Raw genomic sequence first — 20,495 nt, forward strand, 5'->3', positions numbered from 1 at the left:
TTTTTTTGACGCCTTACTATACTATGACATTTTTTGAATTTTTTTGACCCCTTACTATACTATGACATTTTTGAATTTTTTTTGACCCCTTACTATACTATGACATTTTTTGAATTTTTTTGATGCCCTACTATACTATAACATTTTTTGAATTTTTTTGACCCCTTACTATGACATTTTTTTAATTTTTTTGACGCCTTACTATACTATGATATTTTTAATTTTTTTGACCCTTACTATACTATGATATTTTTTACATTTTTTTTGACGCCCCACTATGCTCTGACATTTTTTGAATTTTTTTTGACCCCTTACTATACTATGACATTTTTTGAATTTTTTTGACACCCTACTATACTGTAACATTTTTCGAATTTTTTTAACCCCTTACTATACTATGACATTTTTTGAATTTTTTTGATGCCCTACTATACTATGACATTTTTTGAATTTTTTTTGACCCCTTACTATACTATGACATTTTTTGATTTTTTTTGACGCCTTACTATACTGAGATATTTTTTACATTTTTTTGACGCCTTACTATACTATGATATTTTTTACATTTTTTTGACGCCCTACTATGCTATGACATTTTTTGAATTTTTTTGACCCCTTACTATACTATGATATTTTTTGACATTTTTTGACTCCTTACTATATGATATTTTTTTGACCCCTTACTATTCTATGACATTTTTTTGATGCCCTACTATATTATGACAATTTTTGACATTTTTTGACGTCTTACTATATGATATTTTTTACATTTTTTTGACACATTACTATACTATGACAGTTTTTTACATTTTTAAACCCCTTACTATATATGACAGTTTTTGAATATTTTTTGACCCCCTACTATGACATTTTTTGGCGGTTTTTGACACCATAATTTAGTATGACATTTTTTGACCATTTTTGAAGCCATACTATACTATTACATTTTTTGACCATTTTTTTGACACCCTACTATACTATGACATTTTTTGAATTCTTTTGACCCCTTACTATACTATGATATTTTTTTGACATTTTTTGACACCCTACTATACTGACATTTTTCTTTTTTTTGACATTTTTTTGATGCCCTACTATATTATGACAATTTTTGATATTTTTTGACGTCTTACTATATGATATTTTTTTTACATTTTTAAACCCCTTACTATATATGACAGTTTTTGAATATTTTTTGACCCCCTACTATGACATTTTTTGGCGGTATTTGACACCATAATTTAGTATGACAGTTTTTTACATTTTTAAACCCCTTACTATATTATGACAATTTTTGACTTTTTCTTGACCCCTTACTATACTATGACAATTTTTGAAATTTTTGACTCCTTATTATATTATGACTATTTTAGACATTTTTTAACCCCTTACTATAGTATGACATTTTTTGAAATGTTTTGTCTTACAATAATGTGACATTTTTACTTATATTTTTACTTTTACTTATCCATTGCTTTTGTTTCAGATTAGTTTTACTGTTACCTCTAATATTAGATAACTTTTACCATTACATAATACTTTTCTTATACACATTACTTCTAAATTTACAGATAACTTTTACTATTGCAAACTACATCTAGTGACAGATTACTTTGACTATTACGTCTTACTTCTGATATTGCTAATTATGTTTACATTACTTCTATTAATACAGCTTACTTGTACATTATTTTTATATTGCGTTCATGAACAATGACTTTATGATCATGGACGATGTCTCCATGATTGCAGGCAATGCCACCAATTCTTGCACAGGTCTCCACGAAGCATGGGACAATGTCTCTGGTCATGGACAATGTCTCTCTCATCTTTGACAAGGTCTCTACGATCGTGGACGATGTCTTCCTCATCCTCAACGTCTCTGTGATTGTGGATGAGGCGGTGACACCTGGAGGAAATCAAAGAGAAACATACAAAGAAAAATGATCAGTACATTACTACCTATTCCTCATTGACAGTTTAACCATGAAAACACAGAGAAATATTCAACATTACAGCTGAACTAGAGCATTTAACAAACATTAGAGGCTGTTTCAGAAAATCAACAGTTGACTGTCATCACCTCCTGAAGAACCAACAACAACAAATATTTGGAAAAAAGTCAAATGATTATTGATCCTGTGTCTATCAACTAATCATTGAAGCAGTCATGTATGTTACTGTGAACTGCACAACAATAATAAACACTGCATGAATGCAGGATTTTAACTTGTGTTGTTTATTATACTTCAGTAAAAAGTCAGAGTATTTCTTCCACCACAGACGTTCACATACAGAATCATTATTTCACATTTCAACCTTCTTCTTACTAACACATATTTAAAATGTCTTTGTTTTGTGTTGTTTTCATTGAATGAATAACAACCACAACCAAGTAAATAAATGTAGAAGTAGTTGTTATATATTATTAGATATTAAAATATTTTTAAAATCACCCTCTGACCAACAGTTAAAATTAACACAGACAGGAGTTAGTCACCTGCTGCTGCAGGAGAAGGAGGAGGAGGAGGAGGAGGAGGAGGTGGTCACCTGACAACAGGGTGGTGAGACATAAACCAGGACTCATCTGAGTTCAGTTTTCTTCAGCTGCAGGTTCAGGTTCACTCAGGATCTGGATCAGGATCCTTCTCTGAAATCCTCAATGACCTACAACAAAGTTGAGAACACTGTGAGTACAGGTGGAGTACTAATACTGCAGAGTACTTCCACTACAGAGTACATACAGTAACAGTACAGTGAAGTACAGCAGAGTAAAAGTACCCCTCACCCCCCTTTCCTAAACAGATAAAAATGTCTTTAAATTTAATCGTCTTAATAAAATTAAACATCTGACAGAAGCTCCGCCTCCTTCAAACATCACATGACTGATCAAAGTCACCTCACTGCAGGAGAGCTGCTCACTGATTGGCTACTTTCTGCACAGTCTGTCAGATTAATTCCCCCCCGTCCATCCATCGCAGTCCCAGTAACAGACTGGTTTTACTGGTCAGCTCTGTCTCAGTCTGAACAGCTTTTATTTTCACAGTTTATCAAATATTTCAGACAGAAAACATTAAAAATATGGACATCTACAAATCTAAAAACTTGTCCCAGTCTACTACAAATGACCTGAAACATGCTGCTGAACAACTCCTACAGAGACACAACACTTTTTCAAATGCTAACCCTACACAGACATCAAAAAGAAAAGGGTCAGCTTCTCCAAAAGAAGACTTAAAAACATTCAGAAGAATAATAAAATGATAGATGAATAAAGATTTGAGGACCAGCAGTGTGAACGCTCTCAGCATCATCAACAGCATGGAGCCAGTAAACCAGAGAAACCAGAGAAACCTCAGAGTCACAGTGACACCTGCTGTCTGATCTGATCACTACAACCACTCATCACATCTGAAGACACATCTGAACACCACCGTGTTCATTTATCAAATATGTTGTGACACATTTTACCTTCATCAAAAACCCACAGCAGCTGTGATTTAGATATTTATTTTGATTTATATTGTTGAGATAATCCTCCTCAGGCAGTTAATGAATCCTCCTGTGATGTGATGAAACAGGACGATCCACACTGTAAACTTCACATGATGCTGGTCTGTATATAATACAACAGAATAATCCTGTAACCTCAGTTACCGTCAGTCCTCAGTATTAAACTAGGCTGATGGAAACTTGTTATATTTGATGTAAATCCCTTTAATCAGTATGTAAATACAGTGTTTGTTTAAACAAAGTTCAGTCAGGGAGATGCTCAAGAACCTCACTGTACCTCTGCAAATCTTCTCTAATCAGAATCTGAATCTCAGGATTGAAAGGTGTGTCGGTCGGAAATATACAACTTCACCTGAAGTACAGTGTCTCGAGATAACTTCTGTTGTGAATTGGCGCTATATAAATAAAATTTGACTTGACTTGACTTGACTTGACCTGAGGGAGGGGGGTGTCCTTTGTGTACACAGAGGATCTTTGGTCCATGGCAAATAACCAACCAACAAAATGCAAATGGCAGATAAAGGACGAAACAAAGGTGAGGTCACTGAGCAGATTTCAAAGGATGATCAGTTTTTCCAGCTCGACTGAAGCTCAACATTTAGAAACCACCTCAAAGTTTATAGATCAGTCTTTATTGAAGCCCATAATAGTCATAATTCCCTGCTCAAGGTAATCTCCACCCATGACTGTCGAAGGTTACACAACCCTGCCCTTAAATCAGGTGAAAGCACAATCATTCACCTGCAGGAAGAATGAACAAACGAATGAACGAATGAACGAATGAACCTCTGGTCGAGGTTTAACAAACTTTCTCTTGAACAAGTGTAACTTTTACTCTGAAGGTGTTCGTTATACTGCAGCTCACTCAGTTTTCACAAAGGAAGGAGGAGAAAATCAGATCACCTCTCTTTTCTTTAACATCGACAAACTGTAGGGAGAAGAGCTGTTTCCCTGTATCTGTACCCGACTCTTCACCACCGGTCACCACACAGGAGCGACCCACAGTGAGGCTGTGGTGTATTTATCTCTGTATTTAACTCCTTATTTCATCACTCTCTTTGCTTGGTGCTTTGTCCGGACGTTTGCACAATACAACAGATTTACTCGTCACTTCATATTCCTCAGTTTCGTTTCCTGTGATCATCAGTTACAGGATCCGCAGACTAATTACTTTCCTTTCATGTGAAAAGGATCCTGAAGGTTTCAGCATCAGCCATGTCAGGACAAGTTCACAGGACAAACAACTGACTACACCTTTGGGTGGAGCGGCAGAAAGAAAACAGGAGGAAATCTGTTTCACTTTCGTTTCCTCAGAGTTTCATATTTCAGACTCTGCTCAGGTGATAAAAGGCTGAGCAGCGATCAGAGCACAGCAGACGGAGGTGGAACTGAGGACGGAGACGACGCTGAAGAAATACAGACTTAGAGATGGATCTGAGACAGAAACTGAGAGGTGGCTGTAAGTATCTGCATGAAAAGATTCAATTCTACACATTTAAACTATATTTCTTTGTTAAAACAATGTCCCTGAATCAGTTATTAAAGCCTGGTTTGTGTTTGTCCTGAACAGCTGGACAAATGTCCAACATGGGTCGAAGAAACTTCCATGAAAACCAGCTCCAGCCACCAAGACGGGATCAAGTCAGACAGAGACGAGGTAACAAACAAATAAAAACATGATGTACATGTGTTAGCTTTATGTGGCAGAGAGGCAGAGAGGCTTTTCTCACCCAAGAGAAACGAAACTCAGACCAAACCCTCACCTGTCAGAGGACGGCAGGTGAGACTTTGTCGCCACACAGGTATTAAATTACAGACCTGCAAACTAAACTCATGAAAAAAGATGTATTTCACACTTAACTGACTCTTTGTGGACTAGTTTGAGTTTTAATATAAACTCAGTGTAGCAGCTGTCTTTAGCCTCTCATGAACCTGAAGCCTGTGTTCAACATTAAACACATGATTTACATACTCAGCTGTGATTGGTCAGTTATTTTCCTCTGTTGCCAACATGGACGTATTAAGCTGCAACTGCGAGAACGTGAAGGTCAGAGTGACGTACATTTCGTCATCAGAGCTCGTATGTTTGGCTCTGCACAGACGTCTGTGCACGTTATAGTTTTTGATATCTCTCAGGGTAAGAAAACAAATGCTTGCGTTATTTCATTCCACCATTTGCTTTTCTCATCATACAGTTCCAGTCGCTCGTTTTCCATCTCAGCTTGGTTGAGATGTTGGTTTGTTTTTCTGCCACACATCACCAGCTACAGCAGATAAACTCTGGTCCTTGCACGACACAGAGTTTCGTCACATTCATGTCTGTGGTTTTGCTTCAGGTGGTAAAACGTTGTTTGTGTTACCACTTTTAGCTGTGACTGTTTTCTTATAAAATTTGCATAAAATTGCGTCTTGCTGGAGTTCTAACCTTTTGTAGACGTAGCTCCTCTGTTAGGAACCAGAGAGGTCGATGCGCTCATTTCCCACCATTGTTGTGGTGAAAGAAAACTATATTGTGCGCTACGATACACAAATGCAGCAACACATCATCACGCTGCTATATCGTTGATATCGTGATGCATCCTTTTCCAGCTGAGAGCGAGACTTCCTCTGGCTGAGCCCAACACACAAATTGAACTGAACTACTTCATCATAAGAGTTGTCTCAACTTTCTGAATATTGCCAGAATGTTTGTTACTGTCCAGCGTATCACGTGATGCTGCTGGTGCGATGCTGAACATTGTTGTCACTTTTCAAAGTTCAAATATGTCGATGAACGTGGGAAAACATTAAATATTCAATCTGTAATGACTGGTTTGAATGTAACATTTAGGATCTAAAAGGCCATTTGAAATATTTGCCTAGTGCTCCAGCAGAGGGCGCTCTACCGCTCCGTTTTTCCCATTCCAAAAGGATCTGACGTTTATATTTCAGAGTGCCTTGCCTAAACGCCTCACCTCCACTGTTCTACAACACCTACAGTGTGCAGTGCTCGCTAACGTTAGCCTAAAAACTGAATCCACTAACGTCAACAAACGACCAGTTTCCAGCACAAACACAGACTCCACTTAAACACAAAAAAAAGTTTTATATAGTGAAGGCTGTCTGGCCAAATGGGGACATGACCGACATCAGGGGAAAACTAGGGACCAATACGAGGTGCGATCAGAAAGTTAAGAGACTCTTCCTCTTCCCTGAACGCAGCACAGTAAAGAACAGGCAGCAAAGGCAAGCAATGACTTTCCTGAGTCAGTATTTCACATTACGTCATGCAATCTTTGGAATCAGTGCAGTACAATTGCAGAGTGCACCACAGACTCCAGACTATAAAATTTGTAATTTTACCAAGTAGAACACAGGAACTGCTGGAATACCACTGCCTCCACCTGTTAGTGTGTTTGTGATTTCTTTTAACATAAATAGAAATAAATAAATAAACAAATAGATTTGTTCTAGTTGTTCTATGTGGCCGGAATATTAACAGCCATATTGACTATGAATGAAAAAGTCTAGTGTTAACTCTGGTGCAGATTTGTTCTCTAGAGACACTGATGCAGGACTATGGACATTGTGTTGAGAAAACAACTGCCCCTCTAAATACCAAGTCATCCTGAACTTTAAATCTGTTTCCCTCCACAGCTGGGAATCAGGGCACACCACTTAAAAGCCTGTTGAAGATGATTGTATCAAATCTTCATGCCCTTGGAAATCACAGAAGACACCAACTTTAGGGGCTTTGTCCATGCACTAAACCTCACTTTTCAAATTCCTCCCAAACCTGAGGTTCGCTCGCAACTCCTCAGTGTTTACAAAGAAAAGGAAAAAGAGCTGCGAAGTACCTTGGCCTCTGCTGACGACATTGTGCTGACATGTGAGCTGTGGTCCTCAAGACCTGAAGACTCCTATCTGTCGGTGGGCTGCCATTTTGTGGATCACCTTGGGAATCGCAAGTCGAACATGCTCCAAACTACCAGTCTTCTTGGAGACGAATCTGCAGCCAACATTAAAAATCAACTCTCAGCTGTCATTGAGGCTTGGGGTGTGAAAGAAAAGGTCCACACCGTCATCAGAGCTGGCATACCACAACTGAAAAATGACAAAGCAAAGTGGTCACACATGCCTTGTTTTGCTGACACCTTAGACGAGGTATTTAAAGATCTGAAGAGCAATGATGAGTTCTCCGATGTTCTCAGAAAGTGTCAGAACATTGTCAGATTCTTTAAGAATGATTGTGAAGCTGAGAAGAAGCTCAGAAAGATTCAACAGCAGCTGAAGATAAAAGAAGAGGAGCTGATCATGTACTCAGGGGAACGATGGTTCGGTTGGCTGGACATGCTTCAGCGGCTGCATCAGCAGTACCAAGCCATGCCGATGGTGTTCAACGAGAGGGGCAAGACAGAGTTAATTCTAAATGAAAATGATAAAGAGAAAATCAAGAACATCATATCTGCCCTGGAGCCTCTGAGGGAAGTCACATCCAAGATGAAAAGAAAAGGATTCGAGACTATTTCAGTCATGCTGCCTCTGCTGAAGACACTCATGGACAAACTTGAAGAAAAGAAAAACAATAATGTCGCTCAGGCCTTACTGTCAAAATGTAAAAATAAATTTGGTAACGTCAACAACCACCCACTGGCTCCGAACACATTCCTTGATCCAAGACTCAAAAACTGGCTGAAAGACCAAAACAAAAAACAAGTCATGGAAAAAATAGTAAAGGAGCTCAGTGCAGGACGACCCGGCTCTTCTGCAAAGTTCAAAGACCTCCTGGAGAGATACGTGGCCTACACTCCTAATGATGAGAAGTCAAACCCATTCTCTTGGTGGAGGCACACGGGAAAGGAGAACTTTGGTGAACTGAGCAAACTTGCTCTGAAGAAACTTGGTGTTGTCTCAACTGCTGTGCCTTTGGAGAGAGCCTTCTCCGAGGCAGGTGATCATTTCTGCAACCTCAGGAACTCCATCGAGCCAGAAAACCTCAACATGATCCTGTTCCTCAACAGCAACTGGTCAACAGAGTCTTAGAGTTCTCTTCAAGCTGATAACAACACACTCCAATATTTTTACAAAGACACTTTCCTGTAACAAATATAATGCAAATTAAAGATGGCATACCTCCACCAAATCCAGGGCTGGCCCATAAAACGATAATTATTGTGAGTAACTTTTCCTCGATAGAAATATAAGACATGGTCGTTACAATGTTGATAGAACTCATTTTGACAGACAACACAAAAAGCCAACGATAATGAGAATCATGTTGCACTGAACCAATCACGTGTCTGGAACAGAGTTACAGCAACATCAGGTTGGGTTGACTCACACAGTACGAGCTGATGTTTGAGCAACTGCAACCGTGAACAGCAGCACGTCAGGAGAGGGAGCGAGATAAAAGAGAAAATGACGACTGAAAATGTTAAAGAAAACTTGAGCAACAGCGTTACCGAAGAATACATCTCAACGGACACAGCATGTTCCCACAAAGACCACTGATCTGTTTCACCATCTGAAGCAAAGCCGTCCTTTAGAGCACGATGATAGACTTTACAGTCCCAGACCCAAACCAGGTCCTGCTGGTCCCCCTAAAACAACCAGAGTGAAACCTGCACAACAACAGACCACAGAGTCACTTTCTCCAGCTCCACGCCACAGAAACACGAACCTGATGACTTCTGCACATCTCACCGAGCAGGAAAAGGAACCTTTAAGTTCAACAGAAACAGATTTGATTCATATCGATATCCACTGACCAAAGATACACAACAGTCTGAATTAGTAACAGAGGAAAGTGTTGGATCAGCTCAGACATACTCAATATGTATCCTGGAGAATGTAGATGGAGTAGCGCCACCTACTGGTGAAATGCTAGTTAGATTTGTAGGATTACTCAGTTTGACATTTTCTTGTATAATCTAGATCTGGGTAGAAATTAGCAGTGCAAAGATTTATAGTAGAGGTTATGTCAGACAGGCCACACTAACTGGTCATAGCAGATTTAAATGGTACAACCAATTCGACTTTTTGGAAATTAAGACAGACGTGGATGCCCCTGCTCCAGTGAACCTTTTCACAAGCTTCCATCTGTGATCGTCCAAAACCCAAAGCTCATGGCCGAAGCCAAGGGTTGGACATCGATTGCTGGATAATTTAAGCTTCATTTTAAGGCTGAACCACCACAGTCTGGTACAGAATCCACATTACTCTGTCTCATGCTCCGTCCGATTCGTAAACATGAACCTGAGACTGACGCCAAAACCTAAAGGATTCAAAACACTGATGGAAACCTGATGATTTCTGACGTGTTCACACAAATCTCCCAAATATCAAAATATGAAATAATTAAAGTTCAGTTTCAGTTTTTCTTTAGTTCTTCAGTTAAATTATCAGTAAACAGCTGAAACATTTTATCAGTTTTCTTCTCAGTGTTTTACTTTAAGACTGAGCTTTAAAAATATAATATCTGTATATTGTTTGTGACTAAAATGATGTTATATTCTTATATTCTCTGATGAACGTCTTTTCTGTCTCATATCTCTTCGAAAAAGTAGTTAAGTTTGTTAAAGTGTGCTGTATTTTTTTATTAATTTGTTTTACTGACTTCAGTTACTGTTTTTTATTTTTATTTACTGTATTCTGTATTTTTATTAATTCATATGATTATTTTTTATTACTGACTTCAGTTTACTGTTGATAACTGAGTCTGTTTCACTGAACTAACAACCAGAAACCACAGACGTTCAGTTTAATGTTTAGTTACTGTCAATAATTAAAATAGTTACTGATTAATTTTCCGTCTCATTGTTTCACTGGGTCTTTGTTGAGTTTTAAATCTCATTAACAGATGGTGTAGGTGTTTACCTGCAGCCAGCAGAGGGCGCCACCTTCACATCAGAGCAGCAGACTGATTCACAGCTGACAGACAAACACTTCACTGTTCAGCTCTGATGATCCAGGATCCAGGATCCAGACAGGATCATGGATCTGATCAGACCTTTCCTGTTTCAGCTCTGAACAGACTCATGAGTCTGAGTCTCTGCCACATGTTAAACATCTGTTAGAAACTGTAACGGCTGACTGGTATTTGGGGTTGACACTGTTGATTCGCTCAGTCACAACCTGAGAGCAGCAGCACAAAGGTCAATCTGACAGAGACACGACACAGTCTGAGGTTCAGGACGTCCTCTGTGGATCCATCTACAAACAGCTGAGTAAAACCTCCACCAACCTGGGTCCTCATTTACAGCACAGTCATGGTCAATAATCAGTGATCAATAATCAGGCCAAATAACACCAGAGCAGATTTCTCATTAACACCAGCCTGAGCTCCGAGTGACTGCTCACTTTATTAGGTACACCCACACAATCCAGTCCAACAGCTCTGCCACACATTCTCCTTCATGTTTGTGTCTTTGTTCAAACTTCCTGTTTTTTATTTCTGAGGTCTGAGGTGTTTCTGATGTTCTCACTGAGTGAAGCTGCAGAGACAGGTCACATTTAAGGCTCACCTGTCGGACTGCAGCAGGTTTCAAACACGTCCCTGAAAAAACTGCCACTGAGGCAACATTTCACTGTAACAGGTGAAGTACAGGTGAACTGCAGGTGAGGTACAGGTGAACTACAGGTGAGGTACAGGTGAACTACAGGTGAGGTACAGTCACTGACGTGACAGATCAAAGCTTTTTGCATCGTCGTCGTCTTGGTGAAGAGAAAAATAAAAAGTTTTTACTCACAGACACAATATAAAGTTTGTACAGGTGTGTACAGGTGTGTATTTTTAACAGATTATTTAGACGACCCGTTGCCCCGCCCCCCTTCACCCAGGACATGACACCTGACCAGGTGATGATCAAACACACTGATCAGATTCAGACTGACTCAGGATCCGTCTCACACACCAACCAATCAGAACACGACCCTGACCTGACATCACCGCACCCTCCAGGTGTTTGACTGGTTCACCTGTAACAGGTCAGGTCACCATGGTAACAGCCGCTGCTCCTACAGGAGCCTCACAGGGACAAAAACAGAGAGAAAACTGTTTCAGTTCAAACTGTCAGAGACACAGAGAACCAGAATACTCAGGTAACGCTCAGGTAACGCTCAGGTACCTCAGTCTGTGCTGTAGGCCGCAGTAGTTGAGTGAAAGTACTTCGTTACTTTCCTCCTCCTGTGCAGCAAACAACATAAAACAAACAAAATGGCGACAGTGAAAATCAGACACGTGAATCTGATTCAAACCGCGACAGGACTCACAGAGAAGACCCGGAACCGGAACGGGAACTGAACTCCGACCGAACCTCCTCCGTTAAACCGCGTTCAGCTCGTTAACAACGACTTTATCTGACTGTTACCCGAGGACAACACCTGCTCACCTGCTCACCTGTAACGCTGACGGGCACGTGTATAGGCGGCCGCGCGCGCGCACAGACAGGATTTATAGCGATGACCCTTCCAAAATAAAAGCACGGCAGTTTATTATTGAAGGGAAAGAAAAGAAAAATAAAGTTGGATTAAAACCAGTTACAGACAGGAAGTCAGACTGAAGGTCCTGACGGGACCCGGATCAGAACCACATGAAGGTTTTTATAAATGTGGTCATGTTGTCTCTCAGTACTTTTCAAAATAAGTGCACACAGTATTTAAAACGTTTAAAACTTTTCCCTCCTTATCTCTCTCACTCAGGACCAACCCCCCCCCAAAAAGGACCAGATCTCCGGAGCTCCGGGTCGTGACGGAGGAGGAGGAGACGCCGGAAAACACGACTCCCACAGCGGGGGGAGGGAGAGGGGGCGGGTCCTGGACCCTGCAGGTCCCTGGGGTGCTGCTTCCTGGGACCCTGGTCTGTCCGGGTCTAATGAGACTGTTAATTAATGGCGTCTCCATGGAAACGAGGCGTCACGACGCACAGAGGGAGGAGGAGCAGGTCTGTATAAAGGAGGCGGCGGGACCCGGAGCAGGACACGGACCCTGAAGCTCCGGACCCCGAAGATCTGTCTGCCGCTGAGCCGAACCCGATCCACCGCCTGCACGAGACATGCTGCACGAGGCTGCGCATCACCTCCACACCTACAACAGGTGAGACACATCCTGTCAGTGATCTGATCTGAGACCTGAACCCGCACCTGGGACTCTTCATGTTAAACTGGTGTTTGGATCCAGATGAGTCCAGAGTCCTGATGATGAATCAGATGTTTTAATGTCTCCTGTTCATTTCTCTGCTGTTTGGAATCAATGACTAATGTTAATAAAGACTGAAATAAATCTTCATGGAGATCCAGTCCTGGTTTTCCTGATGAGATGAATCATGTTGATCAGTTTAGATTCAGAGACTCTGAGATTAAACAGAGGAAGAGGAAAACATGAGATAAACTAACCTGTCTGTCTGTCTGTCTGTCTGTCTGTCTGTCTGTCTGCAGTGATCCAGATCCGTGTGCCCTGATGAAACACAGATCGACTCCGCAGATCGACCTGAACGAAGGTAAATTTCTTTTGTAAAAAGCAGAAAACATCTGAACGACACAGAGAAGAAGGTCGACGGCTTCAGTGTGGAGTCAAAGAGAAAACTGATTGATCTTTAAGTGATGAATCAATAATTAATTTCGAATAGAAAACAAATAAGGATGGATTGATCCTTTGGTCTGTGGCTGGATGGAGGCGACGCCTTCAGACAAACAAACAAACAAACAAACAAACAGATTCAGTTTATTTTCATGTTACAACAAAGAAAATCTGAAACTGTTCCAGGTTTCTCTAGAAAACAAATCGATTATTAAAACACTCACCGATTAATCGGTGGATCGTCAGACCTGGTTTTCCTGACTCCAGCTGACCCCCCTGTCATGTCCTCAGGTTCTGGTCCTGGAGTTGTCCGGCGGATCTTCACCAACAGGCGGGAACGTTGGCGGCAGCAGAACGTTAACGGAGCGTTCGCCGAGCTGCGACGCCTCATCCCCACCCACCCCCCCGACAGGAAGCTCAGCAAGAACGAGATCCTGCGCCTCGCCCTCAGGTACATCAACTTCCTGGACCAGATTCTGATGGACCAGGACCTTGTGGGGGCCCCCCGGGGCCGAGCAGAGAGCCTGGAGCGGGACGGGGTGCCGTCGCCAAACTCCAGCTGTGAGAGCTCGACGGAGGGAGACTCAGATGGTCTGATGGAGGAGCAGGACTGTGGAGGTCTGGGTCACCTGCAGTACCCTCACCTGCCACCGAGCTACAGCTGATCAGATCCAGCAGAGACCAGGAGGAGGACTGATCTTACATGTTGGCTCCAGGAGAGTCGAGTCAGACTGACGCTGGAAACATCCAGCAGCTGCTGTAAACCAGTTCTGGTGGTTTTTATTTCATCAGGTTCAGGAGTCATGTGGTCCTTTACAAACCTGAGACTCTGACTTAAGACTTAAGACTTAAGACTTAAGACTGGGACTGGGAATGGGGCTTGAGACTGAGTCTGAGACCGAGTGTGAGACCTGACACTCAGTCTTGAGACTCAGACTAGGATGTAAGACTGAGACTTAAGACTTAAGACTGGGACTGTGACTGAGTCTTGAGGCTCAGACTGGGACTGGGACTGAGGAGGATCTGGGTCTGTGTGATATTCACATGTATGTTTGCTGTGTTAATGTGTTGGTCTCTGTGTTCAGTCAGAAACAGACGACATGTTTTTATCTTCAGTTATTTTGGTGAATTTCTGCGTCTGAGCAGAAAAACGTCTGTAACCAGATTCAGTTTCTTTAATGTTAAAGGAACGTTTGGTTTTTTATTGTTTCAGCTCTTTGATAAAAACCTGTGGTTTATCGTCTCTGTTGTAAATAAAAAGTCTTTTTACTGTAACTGAAGCTGAAGTGATGAGTCTCAGTCAAAACAACAGAAGACGTCGTTTAATGACGTCATGAAGCAGTGTGGGATCATGGGAGTTGTTGTCTTTTAGGATTCCTTCACTGTTGATTAAACACAAACACAGCAGCTGATTAAATCAAGCTGCTGCTGCTAACGTTAGCTTAGCTTGTTTCTCTGAGTAAAACATAAAGAACAAATGAAAGGTTGATTAAAAACACAGGTCTGTCACAGCTCAGGGTCCAGAGATCCACTGAACACATCACCTCGATGATGCGTTCAAGTGACTCCCATCAGCTGGTGCATCGATCAGATATGACTGATCAATATCCTCCTGTGTGAGAGCGACCGGGGAGTTTTCCCACAGTACGGTCTATCAGGATCACACACACACCTGACAGCAGGGTCATGAGGTCACAGGGGGGCGGGGCCTGTCACGGTAACAAGCCAATGATGAGTGGGCGTGGAGCCGACGACTGATAAACATCTCAGCCAATCAGACGGCCCCGAGGGAGACGACAACAGTAACAGGTCCCAGAGGAGAGAGAGAGGGCGGGATTCAATTAGAGAGAGAGAGAGAGAGAGAGAGAGAGACAGAGAAAGAGAGAGACAGAGAGAGAGAGAGAGAGAGGAGAGAGACAGACAGAGAGAGAGAGAGAGGAGAGAGACAGACAGACAGAGACAGACAGACAGAGAGAGAGGAGAGGAGAGAGGAGAGAGAGAGATGCTGGCTCGTCCTCAGTTCACCTCTCTCTCTCTGTCTGCAGCTGGTTTATCTGATCTCAGTTAAAATGGCCGACATGTTTGTTGTGTTTCATGTTTACTGCCTCTGTTTGTTCTCTGGGTCAGAGGTCAGAGGTTATTAAAGGTCGTTTCAACCTGTGACTTCAGAGTTTTGTTTGTTTCACCAAAGAAGAAAAGTGATTTTATCAAACTGAAGTTAGCATCAGAAACAGTGAGCAGCTAAAGTTTCTGATCCTTCAGGTTTAGTTGATCAGATCATCTTCACAGATGAACACCACTGTTCTGATGTTTGAAGTAAGAAGCTAATGTTAGGCTATAAACCAACTACACCACGGTCACATGACGTCAACGTCTCCACCACTAAGCTTCCAACTGGTCATTTCATTTAGCTCTGAGCTCTTCTACAAAAGCCTTTCTTCTTAGAAAGTTAGTGAGAGTTTGAAAGAGCGTGAGTAGAAACACAACGAGGCTGTAAAGGTGGACTGGTGAGTAGATGGGTTTTCATGTTAACGTCCCCGACAACCTCTGTAGTCTCATTTAGACACTCGTTAGCAACCGCCTTTTTTAAGACACGTAAAAGCTTCAAACATCAGGAGTGGGGGATTTACTGACCCATTTTATGTCGGAGAATAAAACCTGAAAATGTCTTGAGCTTGTGTTAAAACCACAGACCTTATTTCAGCACATTTAACCAGAAACACACTGACAACAAGGAAGTGCTAACATGCTAACTGACTTCCTGGTTTGAGGATCATTGATCCAAACAAACTATGAGCTGAATAAGACACTGACTTCAGATCAGATAAATCAGCTGCAGACAGAGGTGTGAACCCCCCCCCTCTCTAATTGAATCCCGCCCTCTCTCTCTCCTCTGGGACCTGTTACTGTTGTCGTCTCCCTCGGGGCCGTCTGATTGGCTGAGATGTTTATCAGTCGTCGGCTCCACGCCCACTCATCATTGGCTTGTTACGGTGACAGGGCCCGCCCCCCTGTGACCTCATCACCCTGTGGTCAGGTGTGTGTGTGATCCTGACAGACCGTACTGTGGGAAAACTCCCCGGTCGCTCTCACACAGGAGGAAGATGATTATCAGTGAGGGTTTAATGTGGAAGCTACGGTGTCCCCTGAGGGTCAGAGAACAATCAGAACAATCAGAGACACCAGCTCTGTGTTGGTGTGAGTTCAGCCTCAGACTTTCAGAATAAAAGCACCAGGGTTCATGTTGTTCAGAAACATGTTTTTAACTTGTTTCTGATTTATTAAACTATTATTATTATTATTATTATTATTATTATTATTATTATTATTATTATATGAAGTTTTGATTTTGTTCAGTTTTAATTTGAATCAGTTGATTTGTTTCATGAAACACTGATGTTTGTTGATTTCTGTGTAAGGTGAGTTTGAAGTGTTTGAAGTGTCTCAGAGAGCTGTCTTCTCTGAGAGGTTTTTAACAGACAGTGAACCTGTGACCTCTGCTGGTCACATCCTGCTATTACACCTGAGACACCATGATGACCTTTGACCTCAGTCAGCTGCTCTCTGACTGACAGTAAATTCTGACCAGATTATATGAATAAATTAAATCTGGTTAAAACTGACGACAGCAGGAAGCACTGTTTTTACCTGGTAACTTCTGTCTCTAACTGTGTCCTGATGGTGGCGCTACAGCACAGATCACATCCTCTGGGACCAAACTAAATGTGACCCACACCTGTCCCTGAACATCACAGCCCTTCAGAGTAAAAGCCTCTTCAGTTCCACACCTTCATAAACACAGAGCCTCAGGTTAGAATGAGTTCAGCCGATGATCCAAATGTAACAGTTTAATGATTAGAAAGTAAATCCTGCAGGTTTGGATTTTCTGACAGAAGTGAACGCAGCAGCAGACTGAAGGAGACTCTGTTCAGGACTCAGGTCTCTGAACCTGCTGCAGGTTCACGAGTCCTTTTATTAAAGTGAGAGTTAAAGGAAAGTTCTGCTGTTTTCACCCTCTCCTTCCTCTCCTCCTCTCATCCTCCTCTTCCTCTCCTCCTCCTCTCTCCTCCTCCCCTCTTCTCCTTCCTCTCCTCCTTCTCCTCTCATCCTCCCCTCCTCTCCTCCCTCTCCTCTTCCTCTCCTCCCTCTCCTTCCTCCTCCTCCTCTGCTGCAGAGATTCAGGGAAAGTCTGAAAATATCTTGTCAAAGTCAAACAGAGAGCTCACCTGGTGGGTAACAGGTGAGAGCTCTTCCTCTGTCCAATCAGATTCTTCAGGATCAGACACATGATGCTGATGAAACACTGTTTAAGCTAACGTTAGCATGAACAGAAAGTAACACTAATGAAGCAGCTGAACTGGTTCTGTCACTCCTTTATACTGAGGTTAGCATGCTAACAGCTAGCTGCAGCCTGTAACACCATATTGTGAGAATGAGTGTGTCTGCTCTGGTCTGTTAAACACAAACACTGATGCTAACGTTAGCGTAGCTTCTTTCAGTTTGTGTCAGAGAGACAGATGATTTAATCTGCAGATGTGAAGCTCTGAGGCCAATCATGATTCAGTTTCCCTGATTTTCTGCAGCGGAGGTGGAGAGAGTGAAGTCAGCTCCACCTGCAGAGACAGTCCATTAAAACCTGTTCACAGCTGACAGACACGTCCAGGTCAGAGTCCTGATCCATCAGATGGATCCATGTCTCGGCTGGTCTGGAGTCAGTTCACAGTAGCTGAAGCACGTCGTCGCAGCTCAGAGTGAAAAAACAGCACAGTGAAATTCTTAGAAAAGAGATTTGGCCTCAGACGTCGTCCTGCGTCTCCATGTAAACACACACCCATCACACTACAGCACGTTACAAACAGCTGATTATCCTGCTCTGTGTCTGGAGCAGTCAGAGCTTTGGCATTTATCTGCAATAACAACAACAATCACAATATTTGGTCCATGTTTTCCTCCGGCGATCAGCGCTCAGTCCTCTCCCTCGATCCATAATCAATATCACCTGACGGGCTCCCGATCGATAACCTCCTGCAGGTCTCCGCCCGTCTGATCCATCAGCCCGACTCATCTGAACACAGACAGATAATCAGCAGATCAATAGTTTGATCGGTTACAACACGAGTCCAGAGAACAAAGGATCAGTGATCAGACAACAAAATAAAAAACGTCAGAGTAACTAAGAAGGTTTGTTTAGGTAAAGGAGCCTGAGTGTTGCTCTCAGCCTCCAACAGTAACTCTGGCTCTGACTCAGTGTGGTTGTTGTTGTTGTTGTGTGTTGACCTCTGACCTGCGGAGGCTGCGAGCTTCGTACAGCGTGTCGTCCTCGTCGCTTTCCACCGCCTCCATCTCCACAGAGTCGTCGTAGTTGGAGAGCAGACCGTACTTCTTCTTGTGGGCGGGCTTCTTCAGCCTGACAACGAGAGACTAGCTGTTAAAACGTGAGGTTTCTGAATGGAGTTTGGTTTGGAGAGAGCTAACGAGGAGGTAAAGAACTGGCAGGATATTAAGGTTGAACTGAGTGTTAAACATTGTTGGAGCTGTATGTGTGAGACTGGTAGAAGAAGTCGTATCAGAGTCACACTGAACTGAAGGAAAACACACAACTCATATTTTACTCTGTAATGTAGCTTGGCTAATAGGAGAGGACACATTATGGAATTTGCTGTGACGTGTCCACATGCAGGAGAATGGATGGTAATGAGGCTGTAAACACTGAAGCTACATTAAATTATATTTTAAAGGGTTGGTGAGATGTATGCAGAACTGAAGAACACACCTTGAAACTTCACACTTTACATCATGTAAATCTCTGTAAATTAGAGAGGATTTCTTAAATTGCTGGATTTATGAATGGAGTTTGGTGTGAGGTCAAAGACTTCATAAATAATGTCATTATATATCAGATATTTTTACCAACTGTACTAATACACTTCATTAGTTTGTACCTCTTTAACAATGCTGTGCTAAAAAGTGATATTAGCTTTATATCAGATTACATCCTGTCAAGTCAAACGTTTCACATTTGGCACAGGAACATATAGATTTATATCAGAGGAAAATAAAACGGGCACTAAATGAGAAACTTACTGAGAAACTAAACTGTTACAGATACAGATTGATGTAGGAGATGCCGAATTGAAGAGTGGGCAGTAACAATTTTAAAAAGGGCATAAATTACCTAATGGGGCAAACATACATCTGCTGATAGTAGAGGAAGAATTGAACTTACTAGATTTACAAATGAAGTTTGGCATGACGTCATTAAACATTCATTATTTTTGGATTAATAAATAATTCATTAGATAAACAAACATATTTCTATAGTTCTGAGCCTTCTCTAATCCAGACTTGTGTCGAAAAGTAGTATTACATTTAAATCAGCTTATATCAGGCCACACCAATGTATGTGGACAGATAGTGAACCAAACTCCATTCAAAAATCCAGCGGTTTAACGCTTCCCTGCTTCTAACAGTTGTAGATACTTTGTAAAATAAAAGTCGTGTGTTTGTATAAAGCTGGAGGAGCCACTCTTCAGTTCGGCGTCTACAGATGTAAGAATGTGTTTGTAATGTTTTCACATCTTGGACTAAGTCTGTGAGTGCGTAGCGTCCGTCCATTAGCAGCAGTGTTGTCATTAAAGTAATTACAGGTCTCACCGCACAGCTCGGATCAGGAAGTACAGGACTCCGATCAGGGTGAAGCCGATGAGGACGTACAGGCCCCTCTGCATCATCGAGCTGCCCACACCGTTGAACATCTCCCTGCCCCAGTTCCCGCTGCCGCCGCCGCCGTGTGTGCTGTTCACCCCGCTGGAGTTGGTCACGGCGGGTCGCGGCGCCGCGGTGGCTCCGGCGGGTCTGGTCACATTCTGCTCCGCCACCGACAAGAGAGCCCAACAGATCGGAACAAGAACCGCCGAGAGAAGTCTACAGAAAGTCATGTTCGTCCACAAACAGCCCAGAGAGAGAAAAGAGAAGAAGTGAAGCGGCAGTCGGACTTTTCAGCCTGTACCGGAGAAGAACCGGGGCTTTCCACACACACACACGTCGCGTTTACTGAACTCCGACTGTTGACATAAAGTAAAAACCCAACGAGGAAGTTCCCATCCACCTACTGCTGACGTTAGGGAGGCACTGGGCCAAGGTTCCCCTCAGTTTGACTCGTAGGCCTGCAGGTACCTGCCAACCAATCACACAGTGACTACAGACACCTGCAAGACCAGACGGAGGGTTTACCTAAAACAGGACAAAAATAAAAATGATTCAAAATATTTCGTGGTCAGATTCATGCCGAACTGAAGAGAGGAGACTTTAGTTTAAGATTAAAACACGAGTCACATATTACACAGTATGATCAACTGCTGAGAGGCAGAGAAACATTTAACAGCTGGATTTTTGAATGGAGTTTGGTTTACTGTGTGTCCACATAG

General features: G+C 42.2%; 3 protein-coding genes and 1 long non-coding RNA gene across 9 annotated transcripts; 2 read left to right on the forward strand and 2 right to left on the reverse strand.

Annotated features, from left to right (window-relative positions):
* Positions 1-6: 6 nt before the first annotated feature.
* Positions 7-12,152, reverse strand: LOC108891766 (uncharacterized). Of its 6 annotated transcripts, none has more exons than XR_007809977.1 (4): positions 11,431-12,152; positions 2,551-2,667; positions 349-1,909; positions 7-164 (listed from the first exon to the last, which is right to left on the reverse strand). It is a non-coding gene; the product is annotated as an uncharacterized LOC108891766 (long non-coding RNA). The 6 variants fall into 6 exon arrangements; XR_007809974.1 differs by lacking the exon at positions 7-164 and having other exon boundaries at positions 238-1,909; positions 11,431-11,518; positions 11,619-12,005; XR_007809975.1 differs by lacking the exon at positions 7-164 and having other exon boundaries at positions 238-1,909; positions 11,619-12,005.
* si:ch211-152f22.4 (uncharacterized) lies at positions 4,782-10,115 on the forward strand. The gene is made up of 3 exons (XM_018689071.2): positions 4,782-4,972; positions 5,084-5,170; positions 7,150-10,115. The coding sequence occupies exon 3, from the start codon at positions 7,207-7,209 to the stop codon at positions 8,533-8,535; it is 1,329 nt and encodes a 442-aa protein (XP_018544587.1). The 5' UTR covers positions 4,782-4,972; positions 5,084-5,170; positions 7,150-7,206; the 3' UTR covers positions 8,536-10,115.
* Positions 12,153-12,192: 40 nt separating the features above from the next.
* Positions 12,193-14,343, forward strand: LOC108891764 (T-cell acute lymphocytic leukemia protein 1 homolog). Its single transcript, XM_018689078.2, has 3 exons — positions 12,193-12,585; positions 12,927-12,988; positions 13,360-14,343. The coding sequence occupies exons 1-3, from the start codon at positions 12,545-12,547 to the stop codon at positions 13,731-13,733; spliced, it is 477 nt and encodes a 158-aa protein (XP_018544594.1). The 5' UTR covers positions 12,193-12,544; the 3' UTR covers positions 13,734-14,343.
* A 2,558-nt stretch (positions 14,344-16,901) lies between these two features.
* On the reverse strand, positions 16,902-20,197 carry fam174c (family with sequence similarity 174 member C). Its single transcript, XM_018689080.2, has 3 exons — positions 19,723-20,197; positions 18,353-18,475; positions 16,902-18,133 (listed from the first exon to the last, which is right to left on the reverse strand). Exons 1-3 carry the CDS (start codon positions 20,004-20,006, stop codon positions 18,130-18,132), a joined length of 411 nt encoding a protein of 136 aa, XP_018544596.1. The 5' UTR covers positions 20,007-20,197; the 3' UTR covers positions 16,902-18,129.
* Between the last annotated feature and the right edge of the window lie 298 nt (positions 20,198-20,495).

This window comes from Lates calcarifer, unplaced genomic scaffold (assembly GCF_001640805.2).
Source record: "Lates calcarifer isolate ASB-BC8 unplaced genomic scaffold, TLL_Latcal_v3 _unitig_2017_quiver_672, whole genome shotgun sequence".
Lineage (NCBI taxonomy): Eukaryota > Metazoa > Chordata > Actinopteri > Centropomidae > Lates > Lates calcarifer.

Coding starts and splice junctions, on each gene's coding strand:
- fam174c (XM_018689080.2), bottom strand. CDS start 20,006: ATGACTTTCTGTAGACTTCTCTCGGCGGTTCTTGTTCCGATCTGTTGG. Junction 18,476..19,722: donor TTCCTGATCCGAGCTGTGCG/GTGAGACCTGTA, acceptor TCTCGTTGTCAG/GCTGAAGAAGCCCGCCCACA.
- LOC108891764 (XM_018689078.2), top strand. CDS start 12,545: ATGCTGCACGAGGCTGCGCATCACCTCCACACCTACAACAG. Junction 12,586..12,926: donor CACCTCCACACCTACAACAG/GTGAGACACATC, acceptor GTCTGTCTGCAG/TGATCCAGATCCGTGTGCCC. Junction 12,989..13,359: donor GCAGATCGACCTGAACGAAG/GTAAATTTCTTT, acceptor TCATGTCCTCAG/GTTCTGGTCCTGGAGTTGTC.
- si:ch211-152f22.4 (XM_018689071.2), top strand. CDS start 7,207: ATGCCCTTGGAAATCACAGAAGACACCAACTTTAGGGGCTTTGTCCAT.